The following is a 17,104-nucleotide window of genomic DNA, read 5'->3' as shown; positions in this document are numbered from 1 at the left end:
CTTTTTCACTTACATATATTTCCATAATAATTAAACAATGTTATTAGAAATCTCTTACCAAATGAGCTCTAACATGCATAATTTGCGGTACAGAGATATATAGGCTTTCCTCTAGAAAGACGTTTTATAGTTTAAGACCCCGTTTGGTAGAGTAGTTAAACAACACATTTTCAGTTTTTAAATAACATTATACACATTTCCACACACTTTTTCACCCACACGTATTTCAAAAAAATACAAACAATATTACTCAAACTCCTCTATTAAACGGGTCTTAAGCTACTATTAATAATAAAATGATTTTAATGCAAGGAATAGAAGCTTCATAAATAAGTTCATCACATAGAGTTCTCTTTTAAGTTCTAATGTCCACCACCACCGCCGCCACCTGCACCACCACCACCACCTATGCCTCCACCAGCACCACCTCCAACACCCCCACCTACACCAAACCCACCACCATGACCTAACCCTCCACCTATGCCTCCACCACCACCCCCTCCAGCTCCTCCTCCACCTCCAACACCCCCACCAGCTCCACCTCCTACACCAACACCTACACCAAACCCACCCCCATGGCCCGATCCTCCACCAATGCCTCCACCCCCACCTCCTCCACCTCCACCTCCTCCTCCTCCTCCTCCTCCTGCACCCCCAACAATACCACCACCTACACCACCTCCAGCTCCAAAGCCTCCACCACCACCGAGTCCACCATCTGCACCTCCTCCTGCTCCTCCCCCACCACCACTTCCAATGCCTCCTCCAGCTCCACCACCTACACCTCCCCCAGCTCCAAAACCTCCTCCTTGACCTGACCCACCTCCAACACCACCTCCTTCTCCACCACCAAAGCCACCACCACCTCCTACACCCTTTCCAGCACCACCACCAACACCAACCCCAGCTCCAAAGCCTCCACCATGACCTCCTCCACCTCCAATGCCACCACCTCTACCTCCACCAAAACCACCTCCCCCACCAATTCCTCCACCACATCTCCGTCGGCCTCCAAATCGACAATCATCATCATCATGGAATCTAGTTTTGTCAAGCTTGTCATCTCCAAGAGTACTCAGTGCACTCAAATGGAGGACAATGCATAGAACAAGAAGACTCAAAGAGAGCCATTTCGAAGAGACACCCATTGCTAGCACTTTTTAATATAGTTAACTTTGCTGTACATCTTTTGCATGAATGAAGGCTCTCCTTATATAGTAGGCTTCACCCACTTGCCATAGCCCATAACTATAAGCTACCCCACCAACTAAACAGTCATTAATGGATGCATGATACTGTGAGTCTGTGACGCGTTGGAACCGTTGGGTGATTGGCGCAAACATTGATTATGAAAATGGATCAAGTCAAAGAAGAAAACTCGAAGTCGAACAAACAAGTTGTATGTTGGACTTGGATATAATGTCAATTCTGACCCTGCAATTCGTTAGGTTCTCGTGTCATTAATTCTTCTTAGCACGAGGAAAGCATGTACGTAGTACTCAAATGGAGTGCCAATCTATACTTCCGGCTTTAATTCATTAGTTTTTAATGATTTGATTAGTGATGAAAATTTCAAGCAACCAGCTCTATCATAAGCATCATTGATCAATGAATGCACCAATGTAAAAAGGTTGTTTCAATTAAAAGTTGAAAATGGTGAGGGAGAGAGCTTGGAAAGTAAGAGTGTAATTAATGGAAAAAAAAAAAAAAAGGCTAGATTATTTAATATATTTATATGTCTTTGGTCCAAACTCCAAATTAAATTTTTTCCGCTCAACATAAAGTTACACTTTGGTCCTTATAAATTTTAAATGCTATATCCATATTATTAAAAAATTACTCATGTGATAAATCGAGTATTGTATGGAATATGGATGGTCTAGAATAATTCTAATGGCAAAATAAAAGCATAAAACTGAGATCATTTTCAATGACTAAATTGTTAGTTTTTAAATATAGAGGATGACAATCGAACTTCAATCTAATTTCAAAGATGAAAAATCTATTTTAGCAATTAAAACAAAACCCATACGTGTATTTTAGAATTTGATTATGAATTTAAAATAAATGCCGAACTGATCAAGTGATTGGACTCAAGCGTTTCATTGACATTGAAAAAACATGTTGTTAGAGACTTTAAGGGTCTGTTTGAATACCGTTTATTACTGAAAACTGAAAACACTGTAGCAAAATAATTTTTAAATGTGTGAATAGTGCCGTAGGACCTATTTTTAATGAAAATTTTGCTGAAAAAAGAGGTTTGTGGGTCTCGTGAACAATGCATGAGACCCATTGACAGACACCAGACACAAATGTTAAGGGAAATCATCTGTATCCAAACGCTCACTAAGTATGCATTTGCGTATGGTTTTTTTTTGCGTCTGCGTATGCATTTTTTTGGGTCCCGCGCATTGTTCACGGGACCCACAAGTATGAAATCTGGCAAATGTAACTTTAAACTAGGTTCCACAATACTATTCACACATTTAAAAATTATTTTGTTACAGTATTTTTAGCAATAAGTTTTTAGTAATAAGCGGTATCCAAACAGACCCTAACTGGGATATCACATGTCATAGGTATTGTATAGTGAGTCAAGTTTAGTCTCACAATAATTTTCACTACTTTTGCTATAATTGTCTATGGCGAGTTATAAGTGTTGGAAATAAAATAGTGAATTCATGTAAATTCATGATTTCACCATTTACGAGTCATCATATAGAAAAGTTGTGTCAAAGTTATGAAATTAGTTATAGAAGCTAGTAAAGTCCACCGACACTTCAAATCTTGTTGAGTCTTATCTATTGAAAATATTGCGATTATAAATTTTCAATTATTATAAAAGGTTTCTTTTTCTCGTTTAACTATTGAGAAATTTTTTTAAAAAATTTTTAGTGACAATTTAAAAAAAATATATAGGAATGAGAAATAAAATTCATATTAAATTTAGTAACAAAAAAAATATTTTAGCAAAAAATATTCGAAGTTAGGATGTTGAGCGAGATGAGAAAGTTATGAACTTGAATATTCAAATATAATCATGACATAAAATGTTAAAACTTATGTTGGTAATTATAATGAAAATAAAATTTTCAATTAGATCGACACAAGATTAGATTGAGATACTGAAATTTTACTTTGTTTAAAGCAGTGGTAGGTCCAGGATTTTTTTTAAGGATGGTTAATAAAAAGATGAATCTTGGTTAAGAGATAAATATTTTGTTTTATGTGGTTTCTTTATTACAAATATGTTCATAGTACTAACAAGAAAATAAAAGATAAACTATTAGTTCATTTGACATATTATTGATTCATAATACGATGAACATACTAATTATTGTTGTTAAGATAAAATCTTGAAAATCATCTATTGTTTATAAATACAATAAACATATTAATTATTGTTATTAAGTGAACTTTAATTATTATTGCTTAGAATTCTTTTGTCTATTAGTTTGTCTTTACATTTTTCAATTCTTTTATTTAACAATTGATCAACTTAATTTTGCCAATTATTGTTCTTTGTAATTGTATTAAGTGTGTGTTTGGATCTTGATTATAAACCAACTTATTACTTTTTCTTTTTTCCTACTATTTTGTGGATCTTTTTTTTTTTTTTTTTTTTTTTAGAAAGTTTCACTTATGGCGTCCAATCCTGACGATAGCTCTTTATCATCAGATTAAGATACCAAATCGGTTTTTTGGTGTAGGCGGGGATTAAACCCCAAATCTCTTATTCAACTATCAGAAACTTTACTAGTCAAGCTAAATAAAACCCACTTGTGGATCTCATGTGAGTCTTTACTTATTTTATACTTTTAGCAAAAAATTAGAAAAGTTGTTCCCANGCCCAATCCCGATGATAGCTCTTTATCATCAGATTAAGACACCAAATCAGTTTTTTGGTGTAGGCGGGGATTAAACCCCAAATCTCTTATTCAACTATCAGAAACTTTACTAGTCAAGCTAAATAAAACCCAATTGTGGATCTCATGTGAGTCTTTACTTATTTATACTTTTAAGCAAAAAATTAGAAAAGTTGTTCCCAAATGAACACTGAAATTTTTTTGTGTGTTAAATTTACTTTTGTCTTTACTCATCACTCTCGACCTGTTCCACGCCCTTAGTCTCCACTCAACAAATAACATATTATTAGTACATTTAGATTTAGTAAATAATTTTTATTTTCAAAGTTTTAGATCAAATTGGTTTGTTGTTGACTTTTTTTTTTCTTTCTTTTTTTACCTTAACCCTTCCCCCTCTTACTAAGACTTTAGAATATTCTTGTAAATTTTGGCCAATACTAGTATATAAGCAGTGATTTCAAATCCAGAGGTTAAGCATGCTCTGGTTTGTTTAAAAATACCAAGATATTGGTAAGATATTATATTGAAGGTTATTTTAGTTGTGATTAAAAAAAATTAAGGTTAGGTGTTTAAATTTTTATTTGGGGTCAAAGCAAAATTAAAAAAAAAAATATAGTATATTATTTATATTTATTATTTATAAGTAGCCTCATTTGAAATCGTTTTATCTTCTTTTTTTAAGTTACTAATTATGCCAAAAAAAAAAAAAAAAAGGTTAGCTCATAAAGTCTTAAGTGTTTATTATGTGTGTATGAAATGTTGTTAATGTGCTATGACTGATGCTCATGGGTGTCTTTATAGGAACATTGGGCCTCTCAATCCTATCAAGTTGGTAAACTCACACCACTTACACTAATACTGGCATTTCTTGCCACGGATGACAAAGAAAAAACCCTCTTCGTCTTTATTTTACCTCTTCACGCTTGGTTACAATGTATGACTTTATATAGCACCCAAAACTATCTCTAATCTACGTCAAATAACTTAGTGTTGTAGTTTAACTGATTGACATTTTTTGGTATTTCTAATAGAAACATTTAAGATTCAAATCCCTCCTCCCTTAACTATTGAATTATTCACACAAACAAAACTTCACTTGGAATCGGTGAATTTATTGAGAAATCAGCCTTACCCATTTTAATCATCAACTATTATAATAGGAATACAAATTTTTTATGACTCTATACTACTTTGTGTTCTACTTTCTCCTCCACCAATGTCATCTTACAAAAGTAAAAATAATAATAATAATAAAAAACAAACAAACAAACAAACAAATAAATAATAATATCACAAGTAATAAAGTATAAAATAAAACATAAAAAGTAAGACATGAGATTTTTATTCTTTACGGATAAAAGGTGGCGATTCATATTGAGAAGTGATGTTAGAGTAATATTGATGCAAGGGTATTAGAATACATAGCTCAACCCTAACTAGATTCATTTAATAGTCGTTTCAAAACCACACAATCCTAACCCAACCTATTTATTAAATGAGTTGACACAACACTGTTTTAGAAGACAATTTAAGAAAAATAAAGCAAAAAGATATATATATATATATATATCTTTTTTTTTCTTTCTTTGTTTAGGGTAAAAAGGTCAAGGACTTTGGAGTTTCAATGAAAAATTTGTTAATGTAACCATTGAAATTCTTTAATTAGTCAATTATATTGATAATTTGATTTTATGTTAGATTAAAATAACATTTATTTATATAAATAGTCATTTTGAGTTAATCACGGATTAAGCAAATCAACATAGACTCGATCCATTTATTAATCATGTTAAAACATGACAACTTGCTTTTGACACAAATCCATTTACACTAAACAGAAAACCACGAAGAATGATGTACTGTATTTTTGGACCATATATAAACAAAAGTTACACCTTATGTAACTTCAACCTATCTTATAATATATATATATATATTTTGAATGCGCGCTGACCTGCTGTAATCATGCTCATTCACGTACAACCCACATAACCATGATCCAGCACAATACAACAGGGTTTGCCTTGCCATTTAAAAGAATGGAGCACTCCAGCAGTAGACCGAAAAAATCACTTTAAGCTATATTCGCCAGCATCATACAAAATGATAATTGGAAAAAGAGCGAGTTAAAGGAGTAAACTTGTGCTAAATCACCAACACCCCACCCCCCACCCCAAAAAAAAAAAAGAAAAGAAAAGAAAAAGAAAAAGAAAAAGAAAAAAATTACATATTAACTCTAATGACTCTAATTTTGGCAACACATCTAAGAAACAACTCCTTCAATGGGAGTAATCTAATAATGGTTTTACAATAAACTAATGCAAAAGAATAACAAGGGTGAAAAGGGCTCGAGTCAAGCCCTAACCTACATCTTCGGCAGGGATATCTTCTCCTAGTTCACATCCAATACATTGGCAAACACTCATGACAGTTCTTCAACAATACAATTACGCCAGTTTACTGAGGGCGTGTACTACGGCCTAGTGCCCGTCCACATAGAAGAGCATTCGTTGGAATCGGATATTCATCTCTCCATGAATTTGCTGGGGAATAGACACGGAGATAGAATTGCTGGCCTAAATACTGGCGAGCCCAGTTCTCAGACCTTACATTCCACATTCCCACATTGTCCAAAGGCATGTAAATTGCAGTCCATGACTTGGGATACACCTGTGATAAGAACAAAAATAGAAATGGAATTTCTTAATTACATACTTTCTATCGCTATGAGATGATATATATTTGAGTCTCATATGTTAGATTCCCAGAGCAAATCAATTACTAAAATGCAAGTAAAAGGAACAGGAGAAATTTCATTTTGAGAGGAAGCCATAAACCAAATGAACTCAGTAGCAATTTTCCTGAAAATGGAAAACCTAGAAGGAAGACATTATCCTACCATTTGAAGAATTTTGTACTTTTCCATCACTGAAGTTTCTATGTTCTTTTCCAATACAAGAATTTTTTACTTGTCCAGCACATTAGTGAGTATTCTTTTCCAGTTAAAAGGGAAGAGAGAGTAAAGTATGTTTCCCAATGCCGTTCCAAGAATAAACTTTTCCAAATACCAAATAGAGCAGTACTATTTTTAACAAACTTAAGGATACCCACAACATAATTCACAACCTACCTGAACAGTGCTACGAGAAATTGTGTCTCTTAAATTGTAACTCTGTCGGTTTGCAGATGACCACTGCCCTCCATCCATCCTGCACATCTCAAATTGATCGTATCTTCAGAAATCTAGAATATTGCTGTTGTACTAGCAGCAATAATAGGAAATAGAAAATCCACATCTAAGTTTGCACTTTGCAACTTGCATACTTTTAACATCTCATATAATGGATGTGTGTGTGTGTTTGTGTGTGAGAGAGAGGGAATTTAGTGCAAAAACTGAGCAAGATAAACTTACCCCACAACAAAAAAGCTATGGCCATCTATGTGCCATGATTGCACTGTGTCTTCAGCATTCTCAAATACAATTTCAACATAACCTCTGAAATCAGCAGCCATGACAGAAGTCTGGAGATAACCACCTCCACCAGTGGGACCGTCTGAAACGCTTCCAAGGGAATATACCCCTGAGATCTTGAAGTAGTCAGCAAGCTTAAGTGGCGTATCAGCTGGGATGAAAGAGACACCATTGACAGCATATCTCTGCTTGCCATTGATAATTGGAGCAGAGTTTGCGAGCCTTATTGTGCGTGTGGTGTTGATCATTCCATAATGGTAAGAACCTTGAGGATTAGGTCGTGGCCCACTTGCTGTGAGATTCCGTCTGGTATAATACATGACATAAAATAAGTAAGCTACCATCTAGCTATTACCAAAAGTTCAGGAAATAATATAGCATGTAATTGAGCAACAAAACCACATCAATACCATGCCATTTGACTAGGGGTGTACCCTTTGAGCTATAAGTTGAAACAGATCAGTTTGTTGATTTACATATAGCAATAGATTGTCTATTTGAAGCATGCATAAGATCAGTTCCAATATTTCAATGACTTAACACCAGTTCAGTGATTTATAACATAAAAAGTGATGGCTCAATTTTTCATCCTATACAGCACTAGCACATATACAATGAGCTCCCAGATAGAATACAATAGTAAAGGTAGGTACCTGATAGATCGGGCTTGTTCAAGAGACCAATCGATCTGAGTTGTTGGCCCACCAGGGGGAGGGCCAGAAACACTCCCTGCGGAGTTACTGTAATGAAGAATGGAGGTTGTTGTGAGCACTTGGGAAGTAAAACGTGTTGACACAACAATGTAGTAATCTTGTGCTGGTTGATCAGCTGTAACTAATACAGAGTAGGATTGACCCAAATGGATGTCAAGGGAATCATAAGTGTTCTGGAGCGAGTGGGTTCCTTCCACCTCTACCAATAACATTTTGTGCCCCTGGATTCTGAAATTAATCGAGGTTGTAAGCCCCACATTTGATATCCGGAACCTGTAAGTTTTACCTGGCCAACAAGTTGGATACAAATTCTATAAATACCATAGCCATATGCATAATAATTTCCTGCATTCCTGCTTATCACAATAAATTACCTTGATCAACATTGAATGTGTACCCATTTGAACCACGACCATTGACGAGAAGCCCATCAGGTAAGGGAAGATCACTCCCACTGTCTAAAATTGCTTTCAAATCCTGCAACATTCAATATAGGCTTTTAAATTTTTTTGTTAAGTAAAATGAAGGGATTAGTTAGAACTCAACATAGACTTATGAATAAACACATATAACATGCTTCATATTCACCCAGGTATTTATCAATCACTATTAGCCACCCTATCTTTAAATTTTTGCAAGATTAATACACATTGCATAATAAGGTACTTACGATTTATTCTAAGCAAACTAACTTACGGTGTGATTTTGCTTGTACCAATCGCCGGCCAATATGGTATAATCTCCTGCAGGAGGTGGGAAAGGTACAGGAATGACTGAGCGGCTAGCGATTTGAAATCCACCATACCCTCCTGCAGCCTTGTGTAAGCCAAGGGAAGGGAAGTAGAAGTAGCTACCAATCTGATCCTTGACTTGGAGAACATAAGTGAAGTTCTTCCCAGGTGGGATGGGGCAGTTTGTACCATAGACTCCATCCTGCCAAGAGTTCCTTCTCTGCTGTATACCATTCCTAAACAAGAATCAAGTCCCTTAAGTGGCCTATTTACCCAATCATGATTCTTTTAAGATGATTAATCTGAGATTTAATTCTTTTACAATGCATAATCAACAACATATGCATAATCTTGTAGGCCTTGTTTTAACAAAGGCTATTAAATTAAATCTGACGCAGATAGACAAAGTGGGCTTCTGATGTTAATTTTTGCAATAAACATCATAGACCAGGCCTAAAACTATTTCTATATGCCCTGTAGTAAGAAAAATCTTCAGGTTTATTTAATGCCTGCAATTCAACAGAAATGGACAAGACCTACCATTTACCTCCTCCAATATACAGTAATCAAGTGTTTTAAAAATTAATTCCATCAACAATAACTATATGTTCTAGAATATATTGTTAAAATTGCACAAATACACGTGGATGCCACAATAGATTTACATGGATCTCACTTAGGAGATATACGCTCCTCGATATAAAATATTTTCACATTTTATGGTGTTTGTTTTAAAGTAAAATATTTGATCAATAATAAAATATTTTTAGTCAACTAAACCAACTCAGACAAATTTGTGTAAAATATTTTACACTTGAAATATTGGTAAAATATTTTACATTTATTGCACTCTCTCAGTCCCGATGCACTGCCTCTCTTTCACTTTTACGTTTTCTCAGATTTCTCTCCACAACCCAGCCCAGCCTCAGCCCTTCTCTCTCAGTCATCACTGGTTCCACCGTCTTCATCACCACCCATCACCGGTTTCACCCTATTCGGCACCACCCATCACCGGCTCTCCCTTCACCGTTGCCACTCATCACTAGCTCCATGTCATTGGTGCCACCACCAGTTCTCAAGTTCTCTCAGCGCCACTGTCAATCTTGTTCCTTCTTCAAATATTATTTAGCTGGTTTTCTAGAGGTTGGGTTGTGGTGGGACTTGCTTTTAGTGGGTCGGAGGTGGATCTGGTGATCAAGATTGTACAGTTTTTGGTTGAAGGATTTTGGGTCTCAGTTGTTTGATCTGGTGGCTTTGATGGATAGCGTGGGTGGGGTTGTTTTTCATAGGTCTTAATCTTTCTTTTTAGTGGCAGATTTCAATTGTTTCTCCATTTCTTTTTTGGTAATTCAACAAGATGAAGATAAAGCTGCTCGCCAATTCAACAATGGTTCCGCTCAATTAACTGCATCATGGTGTAGGCATTTCTTATAGAGTTAAAACAGTTGAAAATAAACCACAACTTGTAGCAACCAGAATTAAATATGGATGGAGATCAAGAAAAACAGGGAGGTTCTGATTCTCAAATTGTTTCTCATTTCTCATGGGTTATCGTTATTTTTCAGGATGATTGGTGGCAGATCTTGATTATTTTTTCCATGGGGTTGTGGCTTTGTATTTACCGGTGATCCTCTAATAGCTCCAAATAGATTTCTCCGATTTGGTTGGTCGGATATGCACTGATCCGGTGGGTTGTGAGTTAGAAAAATGATCACCATTTTATATTTAAAAAAATTTTGAAAATGATTTTCCTTGTACGCAATCAAACACGGTAAAATGAAAATATTTTCAGTAAAATATTCTTTTACATTTGAAAATATTTTACGGAGCGTAACTGGCCTCATGAAATTTAGAAAATATTATAACAGTAGATCTATCAGGGATTCAGGGTAAGCCTCATGTACTTAAATGACATTGGTTTTGCACTTCAGATAAACAAGCTAGGAGATTGCTGAATGCATCCGTAAAATGGGTTCGCAGAAAATGGACAGGAAAATAGTTATGCTATAAAAAAAAATAAAAAATAAAAAGAACAAGAAAAAGACAAGAAATTTAAATTTAGCACAAAGAACAAATCCACAATAATACAGACACACCCACAAGAAAGTGGAGGGAAAAAAGAAAAGAAAAGGCACTAACCAAGAGAGAAGAAATGGCTCGTCCAAGCTATTGAAGACACTAATAATCAAGTTATCGTTGGTGACAGAGTCAATTTGAGGCCCTGGAAATTGCCCATTAATCAATATGCCCTGTCATGTTATCAAAAACACATACTTCAGTAACCATTTCAAACTCTTTGAGAGAATAGAAGTGAGTAAAGGAGGGTACCTGTTGTTTCACTCCAAGAGGGTAGATATCACCATAGGTGACATTCCAGTTAAAGAACCTGTAAGGGTCTTCACCACTTGCACAGGCCACTAGCAAGAACACCAATATCAATGAACAAAAACTCTTACACTCTCCCATCTCTCACTCTCTCTAAACCAAGTGGGGTTCTTGATAAGAATGAAGAAATGGGACTGAAATGCACTAGGAAGAGAAAACTTCAACAAAGAGAGAACCAAATCTTTTTCTTTCTTTCTTTATGCAAAGCTCCCTCTCTCTCTCTCTCCAGTCTTTGTTTTCTTTTTCCTTTTTCTTTTTGAGAGCTTTTTATCTCTTACAATGTCGGTGGTAAGGATTCTCAGAAGTGTTTAGATCTTCTTCTTGATGGGTTTTATCATTTATGTCCACTTTCTTTGTATACAGCAGCGAAAATTAATCAAAGGTGTGTGGGCACAGTATGAGCTGTACTCGTTGCAGGTAGTACAGTATCTATTAAAGTAGTAAACAAATCAGGAAACCGAGTGTCCTCTGTTTCCAAGTTCCAACCCCCATGTCGAAACCGCGTTCCTTGGTATTCGTGATGTGGGAATGGGATTATGGGAGTGAGAGACAGTGTGTGAAAATTGTATTTGAATGATTGATGCTGACTTTTTTCTGACGTCGCTGGATTAAACTGTTTATATAATATTATGTGTAATTTTTTTCTCTTTTGCTGAAGTTCTGAACATGTTATAATTTATTTTTTATACTTTTTTTAATTTTGAATTATAGAAAAATGCCAAAAAATACTAGTTATAAAACTCTTAGCATATTGGTAATAATTTATTTAATTTGTCAGAATATTAATAAATTTATTTATCCAAAAAAATGAATTTGATAGGGAAAAGATTTTAGCACCATCATAATTCATAACCAATTATAAAATAATAAAAAATATATATATATATATATATATATATTTGTAAGCCGCACGTGCTAGTCATTTACATCATAATTCATAACCAATTATAAAATAATAAAAAATATATATATATATATATATATATTTGTAAGCCGCACGTGCTAGTCATTTTGATGCAAACCTGTGAGCCTTGGGTGCAAACTTTCTAAAAGATAGGGAAGGGAACAAAAATGAAACGAAATCCAAAGGGAACATAATAAGAAAGAAAATCTCGAAAACATCCCACATTAGCTTATTTACCTCCTCTTTCTCGTAATGTTCTAAAATTTAATAAAAAAAAATCAATTTCTCATAATTGTCAATGTCGTATAATTCGTGATAAATATCAAGTATCATAAATGTGTATTAAATTCTCATGAATGATACAATAAATAGGTGTATATTGTGTACATTGTATAAATTGTATTGTATTGTAATACATAGATATATGGGTCAAAATGGGTTTTATTGTTAAAATTTGTATTTTTATTTGAGTCCAACTAGTTATTAGGCTCATTTTCAACACAAAAATTATTGGGTTACTTAATTAAGCCTAATAAAATAATATGTTCACATGCTTTTTCTTTTTCTCTTACAAAATTTTAACTACATAATTTGACACTTCAAATTTGTTTATTTGCAAATTTCTTTTTTATACTATGAATAAAGTATTAAATGACAAAAATAAATATTTTTTAAACTTTTTCTATTATTTTTATAAATCTAAAATCTAGAATACCAAGAAAAAAGTATAAACAAAAAATTATAAAAGAAAAGAAAAGGAAAAGATGGTAGATGTTGATGATGATGTAAAAAATGTCAATGAATAAATAATTTTGCAAGATGAACATGATAACACTGACTTAAATGGACTTGATTACACAAGCTAATGAATATGATAAAAAAATATTATTTTGGCTAATATGTCATGTTTTATTACTTTTGAGTTCAATCAATTTGAATGTGTATGTTATAAATATACGTTAATTGAATTTATTAAGTTGTCTTTGTTAAATATTATTACATATGTAATGATTAAATTAGTCATTTTTTTTTGAGAGATTTTTAACCTATAACGTCCGCTCCTGATGATAGCTATTTATCATTAGACCAATACACCAATCAGTTTTTGGTATAGGTGGGGATTGAACCCCAAATCTCTTATACAACCATCAGAGACTTTACCAGTTGAACTAACTGAAACCCACTGATTAAATTAGTCATTAGTTGAATATATTTCAAATTTATAATAAACATATATTTTACATGTATAATTTTTTAAAAAAGTTTATTAGGTTTCCGTATATCTTATAATACATGATATAGAAAAATTAAAAATTGATTAGAAATATGATTCACGTTTTAACAACTATGTTCCTTCCTATTTTGGAGCTACATTTGCTCCCTATCTTTTGGGAGCATGGTTCATTCCCTATTTCATTTTTTGTGATTTGGTAAATGTAATAAAAAAAAAAGTGTTTTTTTGAAAACTGAGAGAAATAATATTTGTTAGGGTACATTGTTTTTACACATATTTTTATTTAAATAACACTTGTCTATTCTCAAACACCACCAATAAATTATTGGGCCTCTCTAAATATTTTTTTACCCTATTATCATGCTAGCCCACGATTGTTCTTCTTGCCACCACAAAATTGGGCTACAAATATAAAATATTATAAGACCCAATATTTTGTGAGGCTTATAATTCAGACTCATCCCCAAAATTATTTTATTGGAGGGGTTCAAATCCCATGATCCAAGTCCATGGCAAGTATCTATCAAAAACCCTAATTCTCACTGGTAATGTCAAAAAAGCCAAATTCTCATTGGTATCATTAAAAACCCAATTCTCATTGATAATGTCAAAAAACTCAATTTTCATTGGCAACATTAAAAGCCTAGTTCTCATTGATAATATCAAAAAGCTCAATTTTCATTGACAATTTTAAAAACCCAATTCTCACTAGCAATATCAAAAAAGTCCAATTCTCATTAGCAACATTAAAAGCTCAGTTCTCAATGGCAATATCAAAAAGCACAATTCTCATTAGCAACATTAAAAACTCAGTTTTCATTAGCAATATTAAAAAGTCCAATTCATATTGGCACTATTTAGTGAAAAACTCGATATTGTTGATACTTGGGAAATACCATATGATTAAATTACCTATGCGCAAGACCGCAATTGTTCTAAAAGCTTGAGTGCTCATAACTACTTACATGATTCCAAATCCTTAGGAAATTATGATTATTTGATTCTATAGTCACTGTTCATAATTCTATAATAGTCGTTAATCCTACAAGCTCATCGCTAAAATTAGGACATGATTATTGGGTCTTGTTTGGAACCATAAGCATTACTTGTGCTATAATAAAAAATAAAAAATAAAAACCATGTAATTCATCATTTTAAAATAGTAAATATTATTTACAAAGCATTTTGAAATAATTAAGATTATCCTATTATTTTAAAATATTACAAATCATTGCACAAAGACCCATTACAAATATCTATCAAAACCTAAAATACATTAAATATCTACTAACAATAAAAGTCCATGAGAAATAAAAACCCACGGCAATATGTGCCATTGCTGCCCAATTTGTAGGACTCAAGATGTGGAGAAAGAAGAAAAATGCCCAAGTGAAGAGGGGCACAAACATAGCCTAGTCGAAGGGTCTAGCCCTCCTAAACAAGCCCAATCCAAAGTTCTTGCCAAGGTAGCCTAGAGCAAAGGATTGAACCAACTAGGTAGCTTCTTTTCTTGTTCATCCTTGATTAGGGTATAGCTGGAGAATTCCTCAAGGGACAACCAAATCCCTAAGATTGAACTAAGGGTTATCCCATCAACTTTCTGCCACTATCTCCCTGACATGAACAGTACCCAGAGGTTGTACTAACAGCTAAAGTCTAATGGTAATGGGATTTCATCATCCTCCTCAAAGCTCCATCTCTAGTGGAAGGAAGCCATAACTAAGTTACTTAAATCTCAGCAAATCGGCTCTATAAAAGCCAAAAATGTTCAAGAATTGGTTCATGCACCAAGCCCATGAATCCTAAAGGGAAAATTTTGGAAAAATGTAGTTTAGAGGGCATAAAGGGATCTCTAGCAGAATCCTCTGAAGTAGGCCTAAAATTTGACACCTGGCTTGAGGTACTGAATCCTACTATCTAGGGTCCAAATCTCAATAGCAGCATCAAAATTCTATCATAATACCTGCCTTAATCCCATTGGCTGAAGTCAATCCCAAAAATTTCAGCATTTAATGTAAGACTATCCAAATATTCTCCTATGTCTGGTATTTCCCAAAGAAGTAAGGCAGCCCAAAAGAAATCCACCATTTATAGGCAAATCCTAGGATGTACAGTTTGCCCCTCTTCCTATTGATCAACCTTACGTTTTTGGATTCTAGCTAATCACCCCCCCCCCCCTTAAGCTCCACTATAAAAGGGTAATCACATCAACTCTACCAACACACACCAACCTCCCTGAAATTTTTGTTATTCTTGTTACTTTGCCATATTTCAGTTTGTAGTTTAGCTTCCCCCAGCTCATATATGATCTCTCTTAGTCCATAAAAACCCACGCTCACCTAGCCTCAAACATTCCTTTTCCTTTTCTGCATTTTCTAAATCCATAAATACTCCCTAATCAATTATAAACAACCATCTTCTCCACTAAAGACTCAAGTCTTATCATTACTTCCCCCATTTTACTACAAACTTACACACTCACTCTCTCAAAATCGCCCTTACTACACCACATATGCCCCTTATATATATATTCCACAAGAATCTTGGTTCAACATCTGCTGCACTAAGCTGGAATCTCTCTCTCCGTTCATATCATGCCAAATAACCCTCTTCTTCTCACCATGTAACGTTTGGTTTTTGCTTCTTTTTTTTTCTTTTTTTTTTTCTTTTTTTTTTGTTCCATTGAATATAATATATTTGTAACAATGAAATTTTTTTCCTCATATTGATGTAGTAGTAGCAGAAAGTATCATAGACCATTTTGACCAAGAGACACAAGGACTTTTTGAAGTGAATATCTTCTTAAATTTGTTTAATAATTGTCTACTGGGCCATCAGTTTAATTTTATCCTACTGTTGAAGAGTTTTATTTTCTTGCATTGTTGTAACAGGACCACTAATCTATTAATTAACTATTATGAAGTGTTTTATTGGACTTTAATGTTGATCTTGCTAAGATGCAGCCATTATTTCTTGCTTGGATGTGCTTATCACTACACCAAAAGCTTTTTGGTATCATCTTAGAGCCCAACGTGGAGTTTCAGTTTGGTCTCCCTCTATTTTATTCAAGAATATCAATTTTCCCCTCAACAATATTGAAATGAAATAGGGTTTAAAGTAAAAAATCTGGTGAAAATGAAAAATGATTAACTAAAATAGGAAAACTATATTTTTATCCAAAAATAGGGAGAAAATTTTAAGCAAACTAATTTCAATGCTATGATGGAATGGTTTACCTATTTTACATGATCATTGTAACTAGCGGCACGCTTAAAGTGGAGATTTATGTAGTGGACCTTGGAGTTACAATAAATCTGATCTCTTGAATTTACCATGAAATTTTCTGTTTACCTATAGTTCGTTAAGGTAGATCCCAAAAAAAAAAAAAAAAGGCGTTTGGTAAGGGTGATTTTTACTAAAATTTTTTAGTTATATTACTCATTTTAGAGTATTTAAACACTTAATTTAGAAAACTCCTCTTACAAGTTTTCAATTTTCAAACAACGTTGTTCAATGGAATTTTTGTAAATATGTTGAAACCATGAAGCCCACTTGATTAGACAACACATAAACCATGGGGCATACGACTTTCTCTCTCCACAAATAAAAAAATATTAAATTATACTATGCTTGTTAGCTTTAAAAAAAAATACATATATACCAAACACACAATTATTTTTTTTCACATACTGAAACATATTGTTTGAAATGTGGTATCAAACACATTTTTTGCTTTATAAATGCTGTAAACACCTGTTTTCACAACACTTTTTAAACCATAGTTTTCACATCATTTTAA

At 33.7% G+C, this 17,104-nt stretch overlaps 2 protein-coding genes across 2 annotated transcripts; both read right to left on the bottom strand.

The window, feature by feature from the left end:
• Positions 1-283: 283 nt before the first annotated feature.
• Positions 284-1,168, bottom strand: LOC111999217 (glycine-rich cell wall structural protein 1). Its single transcript, XM_065779428.1, has one exon. The coding sequence runs from the start codon at positions 1,146-1,148 to the stop codon at positions 363-365; it is 786 nt and encodes a 261-aa protein (XP_065635500.1). The 5' UTR covers positions 1,149-1,168; the 3' UTR covers positions 284-362.
• Positions 1,169-6,130: 4,962 nt separating this feature from the next.
• On the bottom strand, positions 6,131-11,547 carry LOC111999220 (L-ascorbate oxidase homolog). Its single transcript, XM_024031341.2, has 8 exons — positions 11,111-11,547; positions 10,922-11,031; positions 8,748-9,018; positions 8,426-8,528; positions 7,992-8,337; positions 7,279-7,644; positions 6,997-7,075; positions 6,131-6,536 (listed from the first exon to the last, which is right to left on the bottom strand). Exons 1-8 carry the CDS (start codon positions 11,246-11,248, stop codon positions 6,324-6,326), a joined length of 1,626 nt encoding a protein of 541 aa, XP_023887109.1. The 5' UTR covers positions 11,249-11,547; the 3' UTR covers positions 6,131-6,323.
• Positions 11,548-17,104: the final 5,557 nt, after the last annotated feature.

Source organism: Quercus suber, unplaced genomic scaffold, assembly GCF_002906115.3.
Source record: "Quercus suber isolate HL8 unplaced genomic scaffold, Cork oak 2.0 scaffold_208, whole genome shotgun sequence".
In the NCBI taxonomy this organism is placed as follows: domain Eukaryota; kingdom Viridiplantae; phylum Streptophyta; class Magnoliopsida; order Fagales; family Fagaceae; genus Quercus; species Quercus suber.
Note: the sequence above shows the minus strand (reverse complement) of the source record. Positions and strands in the feature narration are given on the sequence as shown.

Excerpts from the sequence above, each read along its gene's own strand:
- LOC111999220 (XM_024031341.2), bottom strand. The coding sequence starts at position 11,248 with ATGGGAGAGTGTAAGAGTTTTTGTTCATTGATATTGGTGTTCTTGCTA. Across the intron at positions 9,019-10,921 it reads GAGCCATTTCTTCTCTCTTG|GAATGGTATACAGCAGAGAA; the intron begins GTTAGTGCCTTT and ends ATTCTTGTTTAG. Across the intron at positions 7,076-7,278 it reads CATAGCTTTTTTGTTGTGGG|GATGGATGGAGGGCAGTGGT; the intron begins GTAAGTTTATCT and ends TGAGATGTGCAG.
- LOC111999217 (XM_065779428.1), bottom strand. The coding sequence starts at position 1,148 with ATGGGTGTCTCTTCGAAATGGCTCTCTTTGAGTCTTCTTGTTCTATGC.